We start from the raw sequence: 15,850 nt of genomic DNA on the forward strand, positions 1-15,850 counted from the left end.
ATGTCACTACTAAGCACCTATCATGTGCCTAGCACTGCTAAATGCTGAGAACATGATAGCAGATGATGCAGTCTTCATCTTCCTATATATAATAATGACCACTATTTGTGTATTTTCTGTATTTCAGGCACTGAGCTACTTGCTTAACGTGCATTATATCATTTGGTCTTCATATCAACCCTGGGTGATAGGAACTAGTATAATTTTTGTTGAAAGAAATATGAGTTTTAGAGAACTGAAGCAAGGTCTGATGCCTGAAAGAGGCAGACCCAGCTTGGGTGGACTCTTAGTCTTTTTATATCATGTTTCTTTCTCCCGTTCTCTTGGAATTTATGCTCTTGCTGCGGGGGCAAACATACTCAAATAAAACAGGGAAGCCTAGAAAGACAAGAGACGAATGTCTTGGGTAGAATCTATAGGTTCTTGAATCGAGGATGGTGTAGTGGGCGCCACAGCTGAGAGCGGCATTGCTGTGAAGATGCTGACCCCGGGGAAGGCGATGGATTGACTGTGGTTTGGATGAACACAGTGAAAAGAGGATTTCAGGGCAGAGAAGCAGCCTGAGAAGTGTGGATGCAGAAATGAGCTTGGACTCCTTGGAGGAAGAGCTTGACTGGAGTGAGAGTTTCTGTCACTCATCAATGAAAGATCTGGCCCGGGGGGGATTTGCGTCAGATTTTGGGGTGTGTGTAGGTAACTGAATACTACAACAAAGGGTTGGATTTAGAAGAGTATTTAATAGTGGAATTAACTCAGTTATTGTTTGTTTTTCTTTGTTCATTTTCATAAACCACACTCCTTGAATTTCCAGGTTTCTAAGAAGTTACTGAAGGAAGAAGGGAGGTAGCTGGTTAGTTGGGATCCAGGCTCCCAATATAAGGGGAGCCACTCTAAATTTAGATGTCAGTATTCATTCTGAGATTTTATTTTAAAAAAAGTTTTTAATGCTTAAACAATGGTTAAACTACTCAGCCCAATAACCCTGCTTTGCAGATGAAGAAACATGGGCTTGAAGTGACACAGCTAGTTAGTAAGAGAGCAAGAATTCAAGTTCCAATTCAAGTTTTTTGATGCCAAGTAGCTTCGTTCAACAAACATTTATCAGCTGGCTATTATCTCCCAGGAAAGATGCGAAGCTCTGTGGAGTGCAAGGCCCCTGTATTCGAAGACATCCAAAGGGATAGAGTTGCCTCAACAGATAACATGGGAGCAGAGCAGAGGGACCCATTGCATTGCATGGGAAGATCGAAATCGCGGGGAAGGGAACTTCACAGAGGAGTGGCGATACCTCACCTGAATCTTCATGAGTATGTTGGAGTTTGCCAGGGAGAAGGGCATCCGAGGCCAAAGCAACAACATGTAATACGGAGTGAAGGTGTGAGAGAGCACAGCTTAATCAAGGACTAGTAAATATTTCTCTAATTAAGAAACCTTACCATTTATTAATCATTCTTCTGTGCCAAGCATTGTGCTAGGCAACTTACATGGATTATTTCATGTAATACTCTTAAGAATCCTATGAGCTGGGTACCGATGAGAAAACTGAGTCTTAAGATGGAGAAGGGTCGTGTAAGGTTTCACAGTTAAACAGTGGTAGAGCTGAGAACTGAATCCAGGGAGCTTAATTTCAGATTTAGAGTCTTATGTGCCTCGCTAAAAACAGTTTGGATTTCATCCTCTAGGTCAGTGGTTCTCAGACTTGCATCAGAATCACCTGGTGGGCTTGTTAAAAAAATGGATTCTGGGCTTTATCTCCAGGGTTTCTGATTCTGTAGGTCTGAAAAGGAGTCACATTTCTGACAAGCTTCCAGGTGACTCTAACCCTGCTAGTTCAAGGATCACACTTTGAGAACCGCTGTGATGGGCAGCCACTGGAAGTTTTCAAATTTCGGAAGAAAATCACCAGATTTGCATTTTATGCAGGCCTCTCTGGGCAATGAATGGGAAGGGAATGAGTTACAGGCCGGATGAGAGAGGACTCAATGAAATGGTGCTGGAAGAGGGCAGAGAGGGCAAGAGGAAGAGCCGTTATGAAGTGAACTTCCAATGTGTGTCCAGAAGCATGAAGATAAAGGGATGAGTCTAAAAGTCATCACATAGGAAGATACTTTAGGTACTAAAGTACTCAGAAAGCTCTGATAAGTGATGGTAATTGTAATTAATAAGTAGAAACTATAGACACAGTGTCTGATTATAAATGAGAAAAAAGGATTATAGTAGAAGAAAAAGTAGTTTTAAGTTTCCATGAAAAGAAATGAGAGTGAAAGCTACATCTTGGTCGTGTCGAATTGAGGCCCTCGTGTGGTGTAACAGAGAGAGATCATGCTGTCGTGGAAAGAGCTGAGCTGGCTTAGGGAGTCTGGTTTCTAGACCTGGCTCAATCACTTACCTCCCACTTTGGCGATGTCACACATCTTTTGAAACTCCATCTCTTCATCTGCAGATGGAGTTGACAACAGTGTCACAGCCTGTCTATGTTAAGACTGGATGAGAGTCTTTACCCTTGTGGTAAAGCTTTTGGTAAAACAACCTCTCATCAGATACCCACTCATTTGTGCTCACTTATTCCACAGTGTACGTTACTAAGTGGACCCAAAGATGTAAACTTTCACGAGGCTCACACATGCTAGTGAGCCACCTAGCCAAACGGTTGCCACCTTCTTGCATGCAGGTTTCAGAGCAGCTGAAAAGAAGTGGTCTTAGATTGCATTTTGAGTTTTAAAATGTTTTATTATAAGCTAGAGTTAGGAACAAAGCTGAGTTATTTCCTGGTGATAATTCCTTTTCAGCCTCAATTATGAATAAAAGTATTTTCAGTATTTAAAGTTCAATATAACTTTACTTTAAATCAACTCCCTTAGTTGATTTTTAAAACTACTGACAAATGTTTTCAAGCTATTAGTCATATCTCTTATTTTAACTGTTTAATTCTAGAGTATTAGCAAACGAATATGTACATCTGTGTCTTTCTTATAAGCCAATGAAAACTTAAGAAGTGACGTTATAGAGATTGTATTTGGTCATCATAATGGTTAAGTATTCATTAACTCAGGCATCACATTAACACCTTCCTGCCCCTCAACTCTCACACCCAGTCCATTAACAAGTCCTTGTCCTAACTCTCCCGATTTTCTCCCTTTCCACCGCACCATAACTTCTTTGGTGTGACATGTCACTGTTTTTCGTCTGAATTACTGACGTTGTTTCCACACTCATCTATTACATCCATTCTCGATTCCCTCCAATCCATACCCATACTGTATGGAGATTAATGCTTCAAAATGTGATTAAACGTCCACCTGCTCAAGCCCTTTTAGGCCTTTCCATCGCTTTTAGGATAAAGAATACCACCTGACGTGCCCCTTGAGGTCCCACGTGACCTGGCCTCTCCTAACTCCTCCAGCCTCATTTCACTCCATGCTCACGTTTGCTCTCCCTTCACTGGTCAGACTGGCTGTTTCTTCGTCTCATGCACATGCTGCGCCTCCACCCTACACAGAATCTTTGCACATCCAGCTCCCTCTGTTGAGAATCTTCTCCTCCTCTCGTCTCTAGTTATTCTCACTTCGCTTCAATTCACATCGCTCACAGCTCAGCCGACACTCCACAAAGTCTTCTATGACTCTCCTGACTAGATCGGTCAGAATTCCAGTGGTTGTCCCTGACCTGCGATTTTGCTTTTTCACAATTACAGTTATATACTCAGTCGGTCTCCGTCTGAAAATATTAAATGGAAAATTCCAGCAATAAACTATTCCTAAGTTTTAAGTCGTGTGCCTTTTCCATTTATTTCTGTGTCTGTTTGATGTTATGGAGGGCAGGGGACTATGTTCGATCCAGCTCCTTCCATAGTACCAGTGCTCAGTGCAGGGCTTCGTACACAGTAGGAGCTAATGAGTATTTGTGGAACGAACGAATATTCTTAGAGAGCAGAGATTGTTCTGGTTGTAGGGGCTTATGCTTGAATTCCACTGGGAGTGAATGTAATGCATAGAAGTTTAGGATATAAATGGAAGGCATTGAATGAAGTGACAGTATTGATTTCAGCTCTCCATTGTGTAATTACTAACAGCACAAGTCCTGTTTGCGTTTGAATAGGCATATGCTATTTCTCCACTGGAGAACCCCTGGGGACATAGATTACTCATAGAACTTTGCATCTGTGGTTTAGAATCTTAAGTGGTGTCTACTTTATACACATTTGCAGTCCTGGATTGCGGGAGTGATTGAGCCAGCTTGTTTCTCTATTAGCTGTCATAATTTTTTTGCTCAATTTAAACTGGCAAGAGACCGTTGTTCAGTTTTTATTCTGAAATTTCTAATAGCTCTTGACCAAAGCAGAATAGAAAAACAAGACCTAACTCAAAAAGTTTTAAAATAAAACAGGAAGAATACATGTGGGTGTTGTTTTCTTACTTTCATAGTGTGTATACTGCAGTTATTGCTAAATGATGCTGCTGAAAATCAGGTGGTCAGTAATGGTTTAACGTCGTAGTCTTAGAAGTGTTCTGGGAACAGCATTAAAATCAAGCCAAGGTATGTCAATTCTGCATAAGGAGAAACTAGATATAGATAAAGTTTGAATCAGTTCATGAAAATTTTGTAATTTCTTCAGGAGGCAAGAAAGACAGCCCTCAGTCATCTATCTTTCAGATCTCACTGTTAACCCCAAGTCCTCTTTCCTTAATCAGAACTTAGGAACAAGGATGCACAGAACCATTTCATGAAAAGGTAGACTGTGCATTTGTATAAATGCAACTACTATATTGCAATTAAGCAATACACACACTGCTGCTTTGTACCACCAGCAAAGTAAATAAAAGACTGTTCTGCTGCTTACAGTTTGGAGATGATTTCCATGGAGGAGCAGCCATGGTTTGTCACGAAGAGATCTAAACCTTAATGTCCGTCCAATTCATAGTAAATGATGTTAATAATATATTAAAATTACATTATGAATCAGACTAAGCAATTCAACATTCAAGGCATAAACAGATTAACTCAGAGTAATTTATTCTAATAATCCATTTCTCTAAATGTGGTTCTTACATTACTTGCATCAGAATAGCCTATTATACCGGTTCTTGTCTGGCCCCCAAAGTCCCCCTTCCTTCTCCCCACCCCGTCAACCTAATGAATCCTAATCTTGGGGAACAGACCATAAGCACCAACATTTTAAACAAGCTTTCAGAGTAATTCTTATGCCTAATAAAGTCCGAGAACCACAGAGTGATTTTTGAGGGCCTGAGACTGTCAAAGATTTGTTTATAGTTGTGGGTTTTCTTCTGCCAGGGGGCAGTGTTTTCTGAAATACAGCTGGATTAGTAAATCATGCTGGAGGTGAATTTTAGTCTTTCTCATACACTTTTTGGTTTATTGATCCAACCACAGTGCTTTATACCACAATCTTAAACACCAGCACAGGTGAACTTTCTCAATTCGATTTTGTTGTAGAAGGTTTTGGGCTATATTTCAGTCATGTTAATTGAGTTTCTAGATCTATGGTATGCATCATCAGACTTTTGGTTTTCTCAGTTTTAGACAATGAGAGGTAACTGCATTTTGTAGTCGTTTTGATGCCCGACACAGGGACTTTGGTCATCCTCCTGACAATTAATTTATAATGACGTCTTGTAGTAAAATTCTGGCTAGCTATGGTTAGATGATGTGTGTGTATGTGATATGTGCGTGCGTGCACGTGTATGTGTGTGTGTGCACATGTACGCTTGTGTGTATGCGTTTGTTAATGAGTTCCACATGCATGATGATCTGGTAGAAGATAAGAGTCTTTGGCAGAATAGCTAACAGCAATAGTGACTGAGCTTGGTCCTCGGGGATAATTGGTAACAAGTGCTGTACGGAAGCCAATTACGGATCGTCTTGGCTATTGCACTTAAGGCGTTTTCCCCCTGCACAGCTACTCTGCATGTCAAAAAATTAATAAATGATGTTCAGCTTCTGAGTCTAATTTTTTTTTTTCCAAGGGAAGCCTTTATTGTCCTCAAGCTAAGTTCTGCAATCAAATGGCAGACAAAATCTAAAGTCATTGGACTCCGGTTGAGGGCTGGGGAAGCTGGAGAGAAGAAGAGGCAGGTTTTTTTGGAGCATTTGGAACACTGTGGCATCCAACACAAGCACAGGATTGCCCTGATATTTCCCTTTTTGGCTTATAGTGTATCTCTGTAGCAGCAAGCCTGTTGAACTTTAACGTCGATAGTAGAAAAATCTTCCCTAAACCTTGCTAAGCAGCCGACTCCAGATCACTTCAGGATGACACACAGACTTTTAAGCAAGACACTGCTACAGAAAAATTCATGAGCCTGCCATCTCTGCAGAAATGCAAAAACTAAAAGCATCTTAGAAAGGCAACTTAAAGTTTGACAGTTTGTTTTCTTTTTCTCAATGAGCTGTTACTAAATTCTAGAATATATAATGAAACCCAGGCCTACTGTGCAACCCACTATAAACAAGTTCTTGCTTTTGGGCTATCATGTTTTATGTGAGCACAGCCACTGCTCCGTTAGTAATTTGTTACATGGTAAGTGCATTTTTGTTTACGTACACACATATGATCTGGGCAAAAATGAGGGTCCTGGAGCCTGGCAAGAAAAACCAAAGACAAACCTTCTTCCCTCATTTGAATCCTAAAAGCATACAGTATTTAAATAACTTTCGGATTTAGAGATCTTGATTCCTTTTAGAAGTCTTCTGCTTGCCAAATAACTTAATAAAGAAACTGTAACACTCACAATGGTCTCAGAGGACACAGTTTTCAGTGGGTGGATAATTTAACTGGGAAATAAGTAACCAGGGAAACAATTTTTTTTTTAAGGCTCAATTCTTCCTGCCATTGACATTTTCTTCCTAAATTCAATAAAGTTTCTAATAAAGCTTCCTTATCCACTCTCCCATCCCTCCTCCCCCGACAAAACAAAACAAAACAAGCTGACAGTTTTTTCAGGAAGAAGAGGCAGAAACTGAAATGATTTTCCCCCTCCTCATAGGGCAGAGGACTTTATGCTGCTTAGCTGGCATTCCCAGTGCTTTGATAAAAGTTACTTCTCTAAACTCTGACAACATGGGGAAAAATAATGCTATCTCTTCTGTTAGTTACAGTCTTGGGAGATTTCATCGTGAGAAATACGTGAGGAGTCAGGAGTATTTCAGAATGTGGCGATAGCGACAGGGTCGTTTAAAATGCCAGAAGAAATAAATAAATGAGAAAGGCAGGGAAAGTTATTAGGTTTATAAATTATAAAACCTTTCTTGTTTTTCTAAAAAAAGTAAAGTCGTGAGGTTGACGACATTGAATAATTACATTGTAAAACCTTAAAATCTTAAAGCTGAGAGAAACTCTTTTATGGTTCTGTTTCATTTTTACCGGATAAAATACATTTGGTTTCTTTTTTAAAAACCGTGTTTTTGTGAGGGAAGGAAAATGAACATGAGCTGTTATTGGCCACAGCAACATGAGAAACCCTCATGTTAGCAGAGGAAACCACGTGAAAGTGTCTGTGTGTTAGGGGAGGGACCGATAAGGGGGTGGAGAAAAGAAGGATGATGTTACAAGCCTCTTATGCTCAGAGCTGTGATTTGTGAACAAACTGTGATGAAATCAAGCTTTGGACAAATCAGAGGAGCCTGTCAACCTCCCAGGTGGGATTACTTGTAGTTAATAGACTGAGCTCAGAGCCCCAAAAAGCAGTGCATTCAGTGTAGGCAAAGAGAACACACTGCAAAAGGCTTTCCAAGAAACCCTCTGCCATGGCGGGGAGCAGCCCGTTCCAGCCGAGTCAGGTAGGAGAGGGATGGATGGCAGGGGAAAGACTTGACCTTCAGAACCAGTTCCTGATTTTGAATTTTTCTTTTTTTTGCTTTAAGAATTAAGACAGTTCTTTATGGTGCACTTTGGGAGTTATAGGATTGGGGGGTGATGTCGAAGTCATTTGATTGCCTTCAGATAATCTGATTTACTCTTGTCTAGCTGTATGTGACAGCTTGACCTCTTTATCCCTCAGGTAATATCCCTCTTCACTTTTGCTATTGGAGCCAATATCTGCTTAGGATTCACAGCAAATCGAATTAAGAGGGCAGAAGGATGGGATGAAGGCCCTCCTACAGGTAGGTGTAAAAACTATTTGCACTTTCAATGCTTTTAAAATATGACACACTCGGTAATCAATCTAAGCTCATCGAGAAAGTCATCTTTAAGGTAATCTTGCAGTAAAACTAGTTTAGTCCTAGATTTCTCTGGAATAAAATCAGCTTTATGTATCATTCAGGTAAGAGAACATGGTCTTCCTTAGAGAACATTTATAATTGCTTCATAACTGGCTATTTAATTCTTTGGACTCTGAAATTCATATATGTTAAAATAAAATGAAAACTCGTGTTAGTAGACAAGGCTAAAATAGAAGTGGTGGGAACAGGTGCTGATTTAATACTGGAGATTTGTTGTCACGTGATACAGGATATAGTATTTCTCTCTAGAAAGTTCTGACCTCGGGAAAAAGAGGCGTGGAAATAAAAAAGGCAGTGAACTGTCTCTATGAAACTTCAAGATTTACCGAAAATAGGAAAAACATAAAAGAGAAAAGTTACTTAAGAGCTGATAAGATGACTTGCAGCATTATTTTCTCATTCGATGCAAAGAAAGGTGACTTCTAAGAGTGAGCCCTGACTTAACTAATAGAAGCGAAGTGAAACAGTTTCTTTTTACAATACACTGTGTCACAAGCAGTGTGGGAATTCTTATGAAGGAGCTCCTTGTGCAGACGGGGGGCTTGACTGACCAGGTCTTAAGTAATGAGTTGGTTAATTTCCTGGAAATTGGAGCTGCGGATGGTTTTATAAATAAAAATTACATATTAAGTCATGGGTACTCTAGGGGGCAATATTTTCTTGACTTTCCCTGACATCTCAGCGTGTTTGTCTACCTTCCTGTGAATTTTGTATGGCTCTGTATTTCTTGACCTGACTACTATAGGAGACTATCACCTGTCTCTGTTTCCCCAGCGTGGGTTTTTATTAACCAAACTATGATGCATGTGCTGTTGGAATGCTAAGTTTTTCTTACGTCCAGTAAGTTACTTTTGTGTCGTGCCGGAAGGTTGAAAGAAATATATTAGAGGTAGTTTAGTGAGTCGAAGTGGGGTGTGGTTGGGGTGAAAAGTGAAAAAATAAATCATAAAAATTGCACCCCCAGGGAGCCAAATGGACAAAATGAGTTGTCTTCTGTTGAAGAGAGAGGAAAAGGTCTCGCTGGGCTGGAGAATCCTGTTTTTATTTGTAACAAATGCCCTCTTCGAAGACCCCTTTTTCTTGTTCCAGACGAGTGTGACTCCCGTGGGAAATCTGACGGTACCCGCACAGACCGGAGGGGGCATCCGTCCCTTGGCGTGGTCACGTGGGCAATCTGGCGGTTAGAGAGCCCGCTGCTGGTTCTTTCCAGTGTACCCTAAAAGGAACATTTTATTTTGGTATTGTATTAATATATCACTCTGGCTAAAACTGATGTTAAAAGCTATTTCTCTAATGAATGTATAAAATCAAGTCACTCATGTTCGAAGTCAACTTTTTTGGAAAACAGTCACGAAGGTCTTCGACTAGTACCTTGGGATTCATATAACTTGCTGTGTGGTCTTGGACAAGTCACTTTGGAGTCTGTTTGCTTAGCTGTACAGTGAGGGGCAGACCTGGATGATTTCTAATTTTTCTTCTGGATTAAAAAAAAAGCCCATGATTCTCTCTGTTCTGTTTCATTGCCTCTGAATTTATGTGATCTCAGCTGGAGAACTTGAAAACATAGAGCAGATTTATTGATCCTTGAATGTATTTTGTGTATAATAAATTATTTCTATACATTGTAAGAAACAGCTATAGGAGCTAATGAATTAATGTTACTTCTGGGAAAATAATATAATCTATGAATCTAAGTGACCTTAAGTGTACTACAAAATACTTGCTTCTTGAATTACTTATTTAAGTCATCAATTACTTTAGGCCTTTATAGTGTCTTCTAAAGTACATTATTGGCGAAGTGTTATCTATGTGAAGCTTAATCATGGGATACAATGCTATTTAGGTCTGAGGTTTAGGATTTTGGTATGCCGGTATGCCTTTTGTTCTTAGTTTTTCTGTTGATGTGGCTTTGCCTGCGGTTTCGGGACTGTGGTTGATTTCTCCGAAGTAAAGACCAGAGATGTGCTTTGGACACTGGGTGAGAGCACAGTGCAGAGGTTAAGCACTTTTATCTCATTAAATGTAATATGTGCCTAGAAAAAGGCCTCCTTCAAATAGCACACGGGATCGGTTAGTCTGTCAGCAAAGGCTTCACATCAGAAAACACTGGGTGAACTTTCATATCTACTTTAGAATAAAATCCTAGGAAGAAAGGCAGCCATGCCTGTGTTCAACACTTTTCTGTTCAGAGAAATTCTGGGAAGCTCAGTGCTTCTAGATTGTTTCACCAAATAGAAGGAACACAGAGGGTATCAATACGTAGCCAGCTTCAGACTAAACCGAGCGAGACCTCCCATTCAAAGACGTGCAGTTTCTTGTTTAATAAGTGCAGTTCCTCAGAGTTCTCCACAATAGCTGAGAACGTGCTAGGCACGTGCAGCCCCTTGCTGCTGTACTGTGGACTGGGGCGTTAGTTTCAAGGCTGTGACCATGCAAACAAACTGTTATAATTAATTAACTAGCACACTTGTTAGCTGGATTTATTATTAGGACCGAGCGATCTGTTGGAAGTGATGGTGGAATAAGCTTCCTTTTACCAGATCTATAGATTTACTGGAAGATAGGAAACGAGCAGAGCTAATTATAATTCTACTGGGTAAATATAATGGGTAATAAGGTAAATAGGATGGCTGAAACAAATTTTCGAAGAAAATGTAAATAATAAGTGCAGTTTAGTTTGGCATTTTTCTCTAATACATCTGATGTAGCCAGCTTGATTCACCTTTAAGACTGCGAGAGACTTTATCTATATACAGGTGTGTGTGCACTCATGTCCCTGTGCCTGTGTGTGTGTTTGTGGTGTTATGGCGGTCTATTTCACTGAAGTTTGTGATACTCTTTCAGTGTCCAGGTGAAAATGAGCTATCCTCTGAAATATAAGCAACTTAATACTTCAAAGACCAAGGGAAATTTGTGAGCTTGCCAATATCTGACTAACAGACTTGAAAGCTCAGTTCGATTCATCATCATTTTTAGTGGCTTGAAAGTTTAAAAGTCTGTGATTATGAATGAAATTCATGAGTAAATGTGAAACAAAGAGTGTCTCTCACAACTTTATGAGCAAAGCTTTTCTTTGTGAATCATAGAGAAACCACACAATAACAATAGGAACGAGGAGGTTCAAATTCATTTGATAATTTTAGGAATCTCATTTTACAATGAAAATGAGAAGCTATTTAAAGGATGGGCTAGTAGCATTTAGGAAACTGCAAAGCTGGCAGCTATCTCAAAAGGAACAGCACATTATGGGGCTTCATGTTAAATTTAATGTAGAAATCAGCAGGGGTGAGGGAAGAGTTAATTCAATGTCATTAGACTGAAATGATCTGAATTCAGAGCTAAGGAGGGCACGGATTTTTCAGTTCTTTGTGAAGTAGAGCTCTGATGAGTGATTTTTCATTTATCTTAGAACAATACAGAATCTTGTTTGCATAAACAGAAATCTCAATCTTCAAGACAGTTCAATATAGATTCTTGAATCAACAACAAAAAAATCAAGAAATCTTCCAAAATCATGTCTTAAAAAGAACATCTAAAATAACTCAGACCCCATGTACAAAATTTGAAAAATCCTTTGTTAGTAAAAATAGTATTATAGTTGTATTCAGATGATCTAAAATTTTAGTGTGCCCTTTGCTAGCTCAAATTAGGCCTAGAAATCTGATTTTTCAACCAGAAAAATGGAGATAATGTTGTCTCTCTATCTGAAAAGGTTTTTATGAATGAAATGCCAAATTAATGCTAATGCAAATATGAGATAACTATATGATGACATGTTTATCTTCAATTATGTTCGAAAGCCAGTGTTTAAATTTTTACCTTATGGAGTTGTCCATACCTGCAATTTAAAATGACGATGTCTCTTTGTTTTACAGCAGATTTGCCAATCATTTGGTCTTGCACTGCTGATTAGCATCCTAGCGCTATTTGAGTAGTTTAGGAGTTGAATTAAAGTGTTTAATTTTTAAAGTCGAAGTTTTAGAAATCGGTTTTGTTTTCGTTTCTGAAGCCTTTCTACATGAATATGTCGTATTTATAAACACGTTGAAAGTACAGGTGTTTGAAAACTTCCCAGGTGGACCTATTAATTTAAAAAATCATCTATGAAATCTTGCCCAGCAGCCGTGAAGAGGAGAGAACAGTGATATTGGCAGTAACGGATACTTATAGAAAATGATATATTTGGGAAACAGAGATACTGACACGCAGCCTGTAGATGAGTGCCGCTTTCCAAGGTATGAGGTCAAAAGTATCAAGAAAAAATTGCACCTTCAATACAAAAAAAGTATGACCAGGAGGAATGAATCATATAATCCGGAAGAGGCTTACGGCAGTATTAAATTTTAGAGTTGGGTGGCATCTTGAGTGTCATCCACATTGTCTGCCTCCTTTCTCTGCGGCCAACACTTCAGACAGGGTAGACAGATAGGAGAATTAATTCTGTTTCAATATTCTTGAAAAGGAGGCAGCATAACCAGTCTGTAACCCATTTCAAGGCTTTACTCTCACTTTCAAGAAACACTCCAGCTGAGAAGCACAGAGAATGGGAGGAACAGATAGGGCACCGTATCTCAAACTCTGAATCAGGACCGGACAAAACTTAGAAGAAACAATCTTCCAGCTTTTGGCTGAGCTAACTGTTTTCAAAACTTAAATACCGCCTCCCTCATTGGCCATCATCCAGATCTGAAAATTTTTGTTTTGCTGAGGGATTTGGAGGGACATATGATTGGGAGACCAGGATGAAGCAATTTTTAGGTCACAACTCATGTCATGAATTAATTTCCTTCCAATAGCCTAATTAGATTATCAATAGTTTTTTTTCCCCCCTGTATAAATGCCACCAAGAATTCTGTAACACTGCATCTGTATATGTATGGTGAGCTGGAATGTTTTAGAAATAAGGTCTTACTTAAGTAAAAATGATTTCACTTTTTACTTGTTTCTATCAGCATTATGAATTTGAAGGAAATAAATCATGTTTTACATTGGTGTTTTTTTAAATCATGAAATTATGCTTCTTTAAAAAATAAGGAATGCATAGGCTTGTTTTCATGCATATCATATATGTACATATACAGATTTTAAAATTCGAAGTCCCTGTTTTAGAAAAAAATGTGTCAGTGTAGACCCATAATCTTTATGTTTCAAGGCTCTGAAACTGACTTGTATGTTTGAAGTAAAATAACGTCATTTACATATGTAATGAAAAAGGCAGCAATTTTGTTGGAATCTCATAAAAGTATTGGCAAATGCCTCATACAAAATTCCAAACCTCCGTCATAATTATCACACATTTATGACTTGATCCTTTCAAGGTTTTTATTTTTTTATGGTTTTGTGTTGTTGTTGTTGTTGTTGTTGTTGTTGTGTGTGTGTGTGTGTGTGTGTGTGTGTGTTTATATCCTTGTTAGTTCTGAGCTTTATGGAAGCTTCAGTAATGATCTAAGCAGAAAATTATGGGATACCACAAGTTCATTGATCCTTCAGTTTTCAAGCACCTTTCAATAAATTATAGAACCAAAGTGCTAACATCAATATTCTCTTGATTTAGGTCAGAGACAGGAAGGCTTTACAGATTTTAGAATTCAGACTTATAATAAGCACAATAATCAGATACAATAAAAAAAGAAGTCCTAAAATCTGCCCTTAGCCTGGTCTGGGGAGAAGTCCTAAAATCTGCCCTTAGCCTGGGCATGGAATGAAAAAGCCGAACATGGAAGATGAATTACATAACTACAAAAAGAGTAGGGGCTGGAGCTTGTTATGCAAAAACATGGCAGGGATGGAATGGGCCCTGGAAAGGCAAAGTGAGCTTTGTTCTACTCTACCACTTTATTTAAGAAGGTGCAGCTGTTCAAATTCTTGAGATTATTGGATCCAAAGTGGTACATGGCTCGATTCACCTTCTTACTTCTCATCCTGCCATTGTCAGTTGAATGCAAGTCAGTCAAGAATGAACTTTAGTACGTGTACCCCTAAACCCACACAGGCCCGGGAGTTCATTCTTATTTGACAACTGCTGGCAACTCAATCTTGAGTACAATAGTTTTTATGAGATTCATCTTTGCATTATGAATGTAAGGGCAACTCTTTCTTAACAAAGCTGTCTTCAGTTTACGGATTGGTACGGAGTGTGGTAATTGATTTGTTTTTCCAAAACAAAGTATGGGACAAACTTAGAGAGTGATTAAGAGAATAGTAAGAATCACGTTGATAGAATAGATGAAGAGAGGTTTAAAATGGCTAAAAATTCATAGATATTTTGAAGGTAAAGAAAGAGAGAAGAGATTATGATGAGGGGAAAGCAAAGGACGTGAATGGAGGAAAATTTCAGATGCATTACTGGACGCCATAAAGAAGAGGACACAGGACACGTAAACAACGATAAACAACATATCTTGAGATCTCATTATCTCAGCTCTAAGCATAGCTAAGCATATTTACGTATACAGCTTATGGGAATGAATGCTACTGATAATTTATTAGATGGCTGTTGGAATGATTCTGTCTAAACGGTACCCTTATAAAAGGAATAATTCAGTTATAAGCGTTTTCCTTATCTTAATTTTTACTATAGGACTTTCTTTATTTTTCCTTTTTTTTTTCTTCATTTTTCGATCCCTCCTCCCCCCACAGTTTCTTATGGTCCAGCATGTACTGTTGATGCGTTGGCCGAAATCGATAGAAAAATGTGGTTTTTGAACCAGAGGTAGGGCATTGCGTTGGAAACCTGACACTTTCTATGCTGAACTTGTATGGTTTGTATGTATTTCAGCATCCCATATTCAACCATGCAAAAGGGTTTCACATCTCATGGTCTAGTGAATCTGTTTGCTTTAGTTGAACTGATCTGATGCCATAAAGGCTAAAATCAGGTGATTCTGAGTTCAAAGAGGACTAAAGAGTAAAGGATGAACAGAATGTTCAGATAAATGGGTTCAGTGAACCTTGAAATGTCATTTAGCATCTGCTTTTCCCCTGCTTCTATGTTTTCTTGATTTTAAAAGTAATGCATACTAATTATAAAAGAGTGAAAAAATTCATAAACCTGTAAATAAAGAAATAAAATTACAAATAGCATGTCATAAATGATATTTAGATTATATATAAAACATGTCATCATATTTTATACATATATATACACATGCATATGTACATGTACATGTGAGAGAGAAGTAGGTAAATAAGAAGACATTTGTAAAATGTCTTAGAAATCTCAAACTACAGAAAGGTAAAAAGTCTCTTTGCCTCTCTCTTTCTTGGTCATTTTCCCCACATGTAATTCCCATAGAGTGTCTCACAGAAAACTCACACCTGCACTTTAAAAAATTTGTGCACACCTACGCTTCTTCTCAATGCCTCCCCTCTACCCTCTCTCTGTCATCTCCAGCTCTGGCTCTGTTTTTATTTTTATCTTTATTGCTCTTTTAAAAAAATCTCTGTTATATAGACTTTAATATTATAACACTGTTCTGTACTTTGATCTTTAAAAACACTTGTTTATGTATTTTGTGGATCTTTCCACATTAGCCCACACAGATCCGCTTGCCCTTTTTAAGGGCTGGGCAATACTCCAGTCGTGGATATAATGATTATTTCTTGTATA

At 38.6% G+C, this 15,850-nt stretch overlaps 1 protein-coding gene across 5 annotated transcripts in view; it reads left to right on the forward strand.

Annotated features, from left to right (window-relative positions):
* Nucleotides 1–15,850, forward strand: part of ENPP2 (ectonucleotide pyrophosphatase/phosphodiesterase 2) — a 96,998-nt gene that overhangs the window by 17,456 nt on the left and 63,692 nt on the right. For 2 of the 5 annotated variants that reach the window (XM_025050162.1, XM_006916592.3), the window contains exons 1-2: nucleotides 7,675–7,797; nucleotides 8,019–8,121. In XM_025050162.1, the coding sequence (XP_024905930.1) occupies nucleotides 7,765–7,797; nucleotides 8,019–8,121 (136 nt within the window). In that variant the 5' untranslated portion in view covers nucleotides 7,675–7,764. Of the gene's footprint in view, nucleotides 1–7,674; nucleotides 7,798–8,018; nucleotides 8,122–15,850 lie in introns of those variants that run through there. The other 3 variants (XM_025050164.1, XM_025050165.1, XM_025050163.1) reach the window with 2 other exon arrangements.

The sequence above is a fragment of the Pteropus alecto genome, unplaced genomic scaffold (assembly GCF_000325575.1).
Source record: "Pteropus alecto unplaced genomic scaffold, ASM32557v1 scaffold164, whole genome shotgun sequence".
Classification (NCBI taxonomy): domain Eukaryota; kingdom Metazoa; phylum Chordata; class Mammalia; order Chiroptera; family Pteropodidae; genus Pteropus; species Pteropus alecto.